The 9,596-nt window shown below is 36.0% G+C and overlaps 2 protein-coding genes and 1 long non-coding RNA gene across 7 annotated transcripts in view; 1 reads left to right on the plus strand and 2 right to left on the minus strand.

Moving 5' to 3' along the window:
- LOC104725049 (G-box-binding factor 4-like) lies at positions 1,248-3,350 on the plus strand. Of its 5 annotated transcripts, XR_002034011.1 has the most exons (4): positions 1,248-2,244; positions 2,509-2,566; positions 2,638-2,936; positions 3,055-3,350. XR_002034011.1 is itself a non-coding variant. In XM_019232191.1 (2 exons), the coding sequence occupies exon 1, from the start codon at positions 1,248-1,250 to the stop codon at positions 2,235-2,237; it is 990 nt and encodes a 329-aa protein (XP_019087736.1). In that variant the 3' UTR covers positions 2,238-2,244; positions 2,509-3,322. The 5 variants fall into 5 exon arrangements, 2 of the variants coding, with proteins under 2 accessions (XP_019087736.1, XP_010441945.1); XR_002034009.1 differs by having other exon boundaries at positions 2,638-3,322; XR_002034010.1 differs by having other exon boundaries at positions 2,679-3,322.
- LOC104725048 (glutathione gamma-glutamylcysteinyltransferase 1) lies at positions 3,342-6,611 on the minus strand. Its single transcript, XM_010443642.2, has 9 exons — positions 6,301-6,611; positions 5,997-6,153; positions 5,659-5,897; positions 5,414-5,577; positions 5,258-5,309; positions 4,779-5,006; positions 4,216-4,402; positions 3,823-4,088; positions 3,342-3,609 (listed from the first exon to the last, which is right to left on the minus strand). The coding sequence occupies exons 1-9, from the start codon at positions 6,373-6,375 to the stop codon at positions 3,520-3,522; spliced, it is 1,458 nt and encodes a 485-aa protein (XP_010441944.1). The 5' UTR covers positions 6,376-6,611; the 3' UTR covers positions 3,342-3,519.
- LOC104725047 overlaps positions 8,449-9,596 on the minus strand; it is a 2,153-nt gene continuing 1,005 nt past the window's right edge. Inside the window, exon 2 of the long non-coding RNA XR_757829.1 lies at positions 8,449-9,326. This is a non-coding gene — a long non-coding RNA (uncharacterized LOC104725047). The remainder of the gene's footprint in view (positions 9,327-9,596) is intronic.

Raw genomic sequence — 9,596 nt, forward strand, 5'->3', positions numbered from 1 at the left:
TTTTTTTTTTTTTTTTTTTTTTTTTTGGAAGAAGAGAAGGGTACAAATCTTGTTACTTGTTTTACATGTTCAAATATTTTCTATATGCTTATTTTGTCATCAGCAATTTTGTGCATATGATATTCAGATTATTTACTCATTCCAGTCTTTGTTCATCAGTCCACATAAAAAAGAACAAACATATTGAAGCTGAAAAATGAAAATCATGAAAAGGTGATGAAAATTTCCTTTTACAAAAAGTCGCTACAGACAAAAGCCTCTAAATATTCAGATTTTTGCCTAAGTTTTTTTGAGAAAAGTGGGCATTTCTTGCCAAAATCCCTTTATTTTACTTTACTAAAGTACTCTGAAGGGTTGGGAAAGTGATGGAAAGGAAAAATGTAAAAACTGGAGTAATAAGTAAATAATTTTTGGCTACCTTTTTTTTTTCAGCTTAACGTTTATGGATGTGGTAGGTAATTTTGTTGGTTGCAAATACCAATACCATAAATAACGGGAAAAAATTTCAGAGTAGTCATTTTTAAAAAAAATATTTCATCTTCAGAAAATGCAATCAATTATACAAAGACGATCAATTTAACATTTTCCTAACATTTAGAGGCTTTCAATGTCTTCGATGAGACTGTAAGAGATGTGTAAACTAATCACACCCGATATATATCTTGTTGATTGATTGAGACCGACACTGATAAATTTTGTTTGCAATGGAAGAAAAATCCAATACCGGTACCTTATACTTTTCATTTTCATATTGTCTATGGCTGAATGACAAGCATGAACTAGAACCAACTAGTTCGTCATCGAGTCAAACTAAAACGTCACTAAATAACCATATTTAAATGCAGTTATTATTATAATTATTCAGTTAATGAAGTCAAGTTAAATAATGCCTTAAATGATACTGAAAAATAATTGAATGCTTTGCAACTACATTATGATGACACGACACAAAAGTTTCCTAAAGTTAAATAAAAATCAAAATGGATAAGATTTTTTTTAACCTTATCCCTATTTTTGCCAAAAATATCATCTTTCGTTTTGAAATCTAAAAATTAAAACTCACGCGCCACAATGTGCGCGTTTAGTTTACTCTTTTTTTTTTTTTCTTTCGGATTACAGTTTTAGGATAAAATTACCAAAAAGCTCTTTAGGGTTTCTCAATTCGATACTAAAAATCTCACAATTTGGCCGAGTCAAAGAAAGAAATCGAGTGATCCGATTCCGGCGAGAGAGGAAGACGAAAACAAATGGCATCGTTTCAGGTGATGCGTTCTTCAAATTCTAGAAACTCGGATCTATCTCATCGTATCCCCTCTTCTTCTTCTTCTTCGTCTATAAGACCTCCTCAACAGCAGTTCATGCGAGATCTCACTATCGGCGGTTACTGCGGAAGAAACGACGGAGGTTTATTATACAGTTCTACTTCGATGACGGTTGAAGGTATTTTACACGATGCTTTCGCTTCAGATCCACCTGCACCGACGGAGTCATCGCTTCTAGACGCTTCGATTACTCTCATGGATGCTTCTCCTGCACCGACGACGGTTGTTTCTGATGCTGTGGATCACGGCGGAGGAGGAGGAACGGAGACGACGCGTGAGGGGAGGAGTGTTGATGAGGTTTGGAGAGATATGGTATCAGGAGAAGGGAAAGGTATGAAGGAAGAGACGCAGGAAGAGATTATGACGTTAGAGGATTTTCTAGCGAAAGCTGCTGGGGAAGACGAAGGTGGAGCGGCGGTTACCACGGATGATTTGGATGTGAAGATTCCGCCGCCGACGAATTACGGATTCGATCATTCTGCTCCGCCGCATAATCCGTTTCAGATGATTGATAAAGTTGAAGGTTCGATTGTTGCGTTTGGGAATGGTTTCGATGTTTACGGCGGAGGAGGAGGAGTAGGAGCTGGTGGTGGTGGAGGTGGAGCGAGAGGGAAGAGAGCTAGAGTAATGGTTGAGCCATTGGATAAAGTAGCTGCACAGAGACAGAGAAGGATGATTAAGAATCGTGAATCTGCTGCTAGGTCTAGAGAGAGGAAACAAGCTTATCAAGTTGAGTTGGAAACTTTGGCTGCGAAGCTTGAGGAAGAGAATGAGTTGCTTTCAAAGGAGATTGAAGATAAGAGGAAAGAGAGATACCAGAAGCTGATGGAGTGTGTGGTTCCTGTGGTCGAGAAACAGCACCAGCAGCAGCAACCACCGAGGTTTTTACGCAGGATTCGGTCTTTGGAATGGTGAAAAAAAGGTATAGACTTTTGGAGGATTTTTAGGATTTTAAGGTTTACTTTGTGTATGTTATGTGTGTGTGAGAGTGTAATGATTATGGTTAATAACTTATTATATAGATTGCATATGTTACAATACTTGATCTTGGGATGGGCACAACCTTTCTCTCTTCGCAAATAGAGTTTGAATCATTACGGTTCATGTTTGAGAAAAGAGTGAAGTCTTTTGGCAAAGTGAAGTGAGATTTTCCACTTTCTTGTTCTCTTGGCTTTCGATTTAGCAGAAGAAGTTGGTGACAGAGATGAGATACCTGTAAGGCTGTAACCACCCAAATTTCAGAGGTAATACACAGACTCGGCTCAGGAGTTCATTATTGTTTTAGATGAATTGAAAGCGTGTTGTATGGTAACAGATACTGATAATTTGCGACTCACACATCTTCGTGCTGCATAGTCGAGATAGTACCCACCGAATCGAGCTCTTTCATTTGGTTCTGAAGAGCTTGGTCTTTATTCCCAAGCCATTGAGCCATGTATGTGGAGGTAAAGCGAACAGAAGCACAGTGAACAGCAAAATAAATTCAATCTAGTATACCTTTTGGTGAACACTGAGAATTCAAGGGCACTCAAGACCACTGAAAGTATAGCCAAACCACAAAACGCCGGTTCAGACTTCAGACTGCGTTATCTCCAAAAAGCAAAACTGAATCTAGTATATCTCCTTCCTTAGTGCCTTTCTGAACCTGCTTCCTTGAAATTTGTCCGCAAAATCAACAACTTCCATAGGGCCTTTCTGAACCACTTATATGACTTCTTATATGAATTAATAGAGAACCAAACATGACCTGTACGTATCTGCCATCTGCCATTGTTCACCGGAGCAGTTACAGAGAATAGTAATCTTACACTGGAAGATTCGTGGCTTATTCATTAAAGGCAATGGATTTCATTCAGGTCTAGTACCTGGTCCGTTGATTGGTACCACTTGACAGGTTTGATTTTACTATAGATTTATATAAAAGGGTTCCATGTGGTCTTCTTGAATATGATGTGTAGTAAGCATACTTTTGTTCTATATACTTGTTTCTTCGTTGTTGATTCATAATTTGCAGTAGAGTGAGATGAATATGATTCTTAACTTTATTATAATTAGCAGTTTATAAATTGCGTATATTACAAATATCTCTCATTGTAGATGAGTTTGAATCATGCAGATAACAAAGAGACTTTCTAAATATTAGGGTTTGAGGACGTGGGATTCAGATGGTGGAAGAGAAGTCAGGGACGATGAATTACTAGGCACAGGCAGGAGCAGCGAGATCATCCTCTTCCTTGTTCTCTTGGCATCGTTTTAGCAGCTGAAGTTGCCGTCGAAGATGCAATACCTGTAATTACCCCAAATTCACCAATGTCACTCATCTGCCTGTATCCTAAAGATGAACTCGAATATAGTAACTCTCAGTATAGACTTAGGTTTAGTTTATTGTTGCTGCTCCTAAAGATTCGTATATATCCTCAGGATTAAAAAGATCTTATACATGTTCCACTAGAGATAGAACCGTGGCTCTTGACCAAAATAGAATTGGTAAATAAGTTACCTCTTCTTGAAGCAGAGTTGGGAGGGAAGCCACGGAAATGAGCTGCTTCATCTCTTCCATCAGAGCTTGGTCTTTGATCCCTGACCATGTCTGTGGAGGTAAAGCCAACAGAAGTGCAGTGAACACATCGTTTCCTGCTGGATAATTTGCTTCCGGACCACATTCACAGTCAGTTTTGGTTGATGGCACCAGTAGATCTACCTTTTGTTCATTCCCGTCACGCACCACAACTCCTGTCACCACCGTGCCTTCATCATCACCAGGACCTTGATGGGGAAACAAAAATTAAGAGCTGATATTGCTATTTACTAGTTCAAGTCCATTCAAGCCTGATCTAACAGGAACGTAAAAGGTCAACATTGTTTAAGAATAAACATAGCGTGATAGCGACACCTTTGATCTTCACACAAGTTTCCCGACAACAGAACTTCTTTGATGAGCATCCGGATAAGATTTCAGCTCCTTGGCAACAGGCCATTGCAGCAGTATATGTCAGACTGTCTTCATAACACACTGAGGATAAGAACTTATTGATGTGTTTGAACAGTTCAGTTTCGTGAACTTCTTTCAGCACCAATTCCTGCAGTAGATTAACTTAAGATTAGACGATTCAAAGTCAAGAGCATCCAAAGAAGAGCAAGGGTATCTTCGGAAAATGAATCAACGATCATATTTTTAGAGGAAAAAGAATGCGTCCTACTTCAAATAATGCGTCACACAAACCAACAATTCAGAGAGATGAACAAAAGTGCTAATCATCAGTGAGAAAAATATACACTTTTACTGTAATTGTATCATATATAATAACCAACAGCTCTACGCAAAACAAAGTGCAATGATATGGTCTTTTCCATAGCGTCATTTTCCCATTAGTCGGTGTTCTTCAAAGGGATGAAGGGTTATTTTCATGCAACTTTGGGTTTATGTGACATTGATGAATCTATACTACTGAATACCTTAAGGTTCAACCTCGATTTCTCCTCTGCGCTGAGATGTTTGTTGGAGTCCTCTGTAATTCGGATCTCAGCCACCCATCTGATGAATTGGTTGAAATTGGATGGAAGAGACTTGAACACAACTGATATGATTTTTTCCACAGAATCTACATCCTGTGAACTTACAAGACGAGGAACATCTTCCTTCAAATACTTGGCTGTGTCGATCCAGCTTTCATCCTTGCAGCTCTGGTATATATATGAGCAAATTTAGACCAATCTACAAGTTTTGTATTACCAAAATACCCATGATATGTACTAAGGATCTGAAGTTCACTCAATACACAGGGAGGAAATGTTTTATAGTTTTGAGCAAGGTGATTCACATTCACATCAAAGCAGTAAAGGTTGTGAGTGAGAAAAATGCATTAACAGAAGCAAAAAAAGGAAAAACAAACTATTAACAAAACACGAAGAGAACCATATCGCATCCAACATACCAGAGTATATAGTAATCCAGGTTCTCTGTGAGGTCTAGATATGAGCATGAACCTGGGAACAACAGAGAAAAACATCAGACCATATTCTACAGAAACAATTACATCCATGATACAGTTAAAAACTTATGAAAAAAAAGATAGGAAATGATTATGTACCCTCTGTGTTTCCCTGTAGACTTATCAATGCTGTCCATAGCTTCCCAAAGAAGTTCAAGAGGAACCCAGTGAGGAGGATACTTGAAACGAGCGGTATCAAGAATCAAAGCCATATCTCTCTCAGCATTATAGCCACCAATAGGTGAAAAGTGACCAGACCCAGTCTGCGATAAGATTCGTTAGAAATCCTGAATCAACATGGCAAGATCATTAAAAACGTTACAAAAATTTACCACAGAAGTTACCTGCTTAAACACGCCTCTGTGATACGTTGAGATCATATGACAGTTCTCAGAACGAGTGCATTTCTCGACCAATTCACGGAATTCGTCAATGCTGCTCTGACTCGTTCGGAAAGCCTCAACTTTAGCTCCAGAACAATGAGCCAAACAGACAACTTTCCCAAACGAGATACCCTTTTCCTTAACTACTTCAAGTGGCTCGCAGCAGTCAAGCATTGATTCATCAAACCACCTCCAAGGCCCTATTCTCCATATCATTAAACTAATGTGAGTCATCATCTACCCCTACAACATATCATGCTTCTCTAATACAAAAACATTATTAATCTCTATAGTCATACCTTTCCATTTACGACCAGGATCAATAGAAAGAGCATTCAACACGACTGCAAGGCTAGCCAAACCACAGTACGCAGGTTCAGACTGTGTCTGGAAATAAGAAATCAACCTGAAAAATCCTTCCATGGTTCCTTTCTGTAGCGCTTCATTGAAGATTAGCTGCCGCCACAACAAAAATAATAATCACAATTTCATAAATCGAGATTGGGGGAGATGAGATCGTAACTAATCGCGAAAACCCTAAATTTACAATCCGAATCCATGAAATACAATAAATAAAAACATGATCGATCCCAGTAAACGTACCTTGCCTTCGGCGGAAGAAAAGTCAATAGCCGGAGGAGAAGGAAGAGATCTCCGATATAAACTCGCCATAGCCATTTTTGCACGGATTGGTTTAGTGTCTATATATATATATATGTACAGTACTGAGAGAGATATTTACAGAGAACACAAAACACTTTTGTTCTGGAAGATTCGTTTAGTGGATGGATGGATTCGAAAAACAACGACACCAACTTTACCAACTCTCTCTCTCTCGTTTTAAAACTTTCGGCGTTGTGATTCGAAATTGGTACGACGACGATCCTTTAAAGTGACTTGTATGAAATTTGAGGAATGGTGTATTCAAATTGAGGAATGGTGTATTCAAATTGAGATTTTAAGTGACTTGTATGAAATTTACAAATTCTATGTTATTCAATCATGGATTTTTAAAAATCTATTAAAATTCACTGTTATTGAACTGATGATTTAAAAATCTACTTTAAAATCCACTGTTATTGAACTGATGATTTAAAAATTTACTTTAAAATCCACTGTTATTCAAAACAATTTTGCACTGTTATTCAAAACAATTTTGTGGATTTGGATTTTAATGATTTTTAGGATTCTGGAGGATTTGAGAGGATTTGTTTAGTTAAAAATACAAAAATCTAAGGAGGGTGTATTCAAACCATGATTTTGGAGAATTTGATGGGATTTAGGAAATTTAGAATTTTGATAGATTTTAGAGAAGTTCACATGATTTTCTGTGAAATTCTTTCAAATCCCACCTAAAACCATGAGATTTGGATTTCTGTATTTTTAACTAAACAAATCCTCCAGAATCCTAAAAATTATTAAAATCCTAATCCACAAAACTGTTTTGAATAACAGTAGATTTTAAAGTAGATTTTTAAACCATCAGTTCAATAACAAGAGATTTTAATGGATTTTAAAATAGATTTTTAAATCATCAGTTCAATAACAGTGAATTGTAATAGATTTTTTAAAATTCATGATTGAATAACATAGAATTTGTAAATTTCACACAAATCACTTAAAATATCAAGTTGAATACACCCCCTAAATCTCATGGTTTTAGGTGGAATTTAAAATTTTTTTACAGAAAATCATATTAATTTCTCTAAAATCTATCAAAATTCTAAATTTCCTAAATCCCATCAAATTCTCCAAAATTATGGTTTGACTATACCCCTTCGTTTTGATGTCAATGCTCTTTCTCTCTCACTCACTTGGTCAAATCAAAACGTGCAAAAGCCGTTAGTGATCCATCAAACCCATCTGGTTCGGTTCGGTTCGGTTTTTAGTATGAAACCGACATAAGGTATTTCTTCACATTTGATTGTATGAATTGGTTTGATCACGCTATTAGTATTTTGAGTGGTATACTGGTATCCTAGCAATCAAAAGATAAGGACTCAGCTAGATTTTTTTAATATTAAGAGTTTTGATTTCCTAGAATACTAGCAATCTTTGATTATATGCACCAAGTAGAAAAATTGTCCAAATGCATGGACATGAAATCTTTTATGTTGCAGTTTTGGAAAACTTTTTTCTTTTTTTTTTTTTTTTTTTTTTTTTTTGTCAAACGCAGTTTTGGAAAACTATATGAACAATTTTATTGAGAAATTTAATATTTTGCAAGTATCTTTATTATTTTGTTTGTATGTGTTTCTCTATTATTTATAAGTACATTCATATTTGTATCATGTAATGTTTTCTACTTTTATTTGTTAATATTGTGTATAATATTATTTTAATGAACATTTGTATTTTTATTCATGAAAGCTGTATCATCATAAGTCATAACATATTAATGTTGATTATTGAACTAACGTGTGAAGAGCTAAGTAAAATATAAATCCTTTCAACAGTCCCGGCCCAAAGAAATTGAAGGCATTTCGGCAAAAAAACTTTTGGCCTTTTATCACTATAATTTGTTGTTTTTTTTTGGTAGGGACTATAATTTGTTGTTTACTATTTTAAATTAAATTTTGGTGTTTTATTATATAAAAAAACAAAAAAAACAAATCATCATTTCGCATATAAATCATCCTAGAAAAAGGAAGATATTTATTGTCACACATATCATTCACATATTGCATCATCTCTGTTTTGATAAAGAAAAGATGGTTTGTTTTACATAACCAAAAAACATTAAATCGGCCATGACTTAAAGACATTGTAATTGCTTATATAGATTAGATAGATGATGATTGCATCTGTTAGCGTAGATATCCTACGATTCTAGTATATCACATATAGTTCCGTGTATATTTGACCTTATCTTGTAACATACACTATATATATCTTATGAATACAATCTCTCCGATCACGGAGTTTCAGATTACATGGTATCAGAGCTTTTTCTTTAAACTTTTGATCCTCTTTTTTATCCGTCTTCATCTTGTGTTTTTCGTTTCTTCTCCTTCTTTTCTAGTTTCAATTTTTTTCCTGTTCTCTTCATCATGTCGGGACCGCTGGCCACTGCGACTATCACCGCAACCGCAACCGCTCCCGCGAATGATAAGCCATACGGAATCGCTCAGATGCTTACATACCCATTCAACTCGATCTCAAGAAGCTGAATTATGACGTTTGGCGTGACCTCTTTGAGACTCACTACAGCAGCTTTGGTGTCCTCAGACACTTTAATGGATCCTCTGCCCCGTCTCCCGACGATGCGAAGCAGTGGAAGGAACGTGACGACCTCGTGATCGGAGTTTCATCAGATTACAGCGTCATCTCTTTAGGCGGAATTGATGAGATTCTTGTGGGAAAAGGAAAAACATTAGTAAATAGAAAAATAATGCACACTGAAACACTGCAATGGGGATTCAATTTAGATTTCCATAAACATCTTACATCTCTAGATGAAACGTCTTCTTGGTTACAAGACAAGATCATGTTATAAACAAGACTTTTGATTACTCATGATTAGGGAAGGTTATCAAGTCGTCGTTGGTTTTAGGACTGAAATTGTTATAAGCTTCTCTGTTTATATATTCCTATTGTGCTGGTGTTTTCTTGTTTTGCTTCCTTCATGTCTTCATTACAATTCAATTAAATTTTCTTCTAATTTATAAATTTCAAATACTAGAATTATGAAGTAAAAATTCTATTGTGCATAGACATATATATGTATGTATATTATATACCCAGCCTGCTGTACTTAGAACCCTCTATCCCAACCAATATGGGCCACAATGTTCCATATTTGCAATTTGCAGCTGGCTGTGCTATAAACGAAAATTTTCAAAAATTACAGATGAACAAAAATTAAATATAAGAATTTAAAGAACTCACCAAACCTTGAG

Source organism: Camelina sativa, chromosome 11, assembly GCF_000633955.1.
Source record: "Camelina sativa cultivar DH55 chromosome 11, Cs, whole genome shotgun sequence".
Classification (NCBI taxonomy): domain Eukaryota; kingdom Viridiplantae; phylum Streptophyta; class Magnoliopsida; order Brassicales; family Brassicaceae; genus Camelina; species Camelina sativa.

Excerpts from the sequence above, each read along its gene's own strand:
- LOC104725049 (XM_019232191.1), top strand. The coding sequence starts at position 1,248 with ATGGCATCGTTTCAGGTGATGCGTTCTTCAAATTCTAGAAACTCGGAT.
- LOC104725048 (XM_010443642.2), bottom strand. The coding sequence starts at position 6,375 with ATGGCTATGGCGAGTTTATATCGGAGATCTCTTCCTTCTCCTCCGGCT. Across the intron at positions 6,154-6,300 it reads TTTCTTCCGCCGAAGGCAAG|CTAATCTTCAATGAAGCGCT; the intron begins GTACGTTTACTG and ends TTGTGGCGGCAG. Across the intron at positions 4,403-4,778 it reads AATCGAGGTTGAACCTTAAG|GAATTGGTGCTGAAAGAAGT; the intron begins GTATTCAGTAGT and ends AATCTACTGCAG.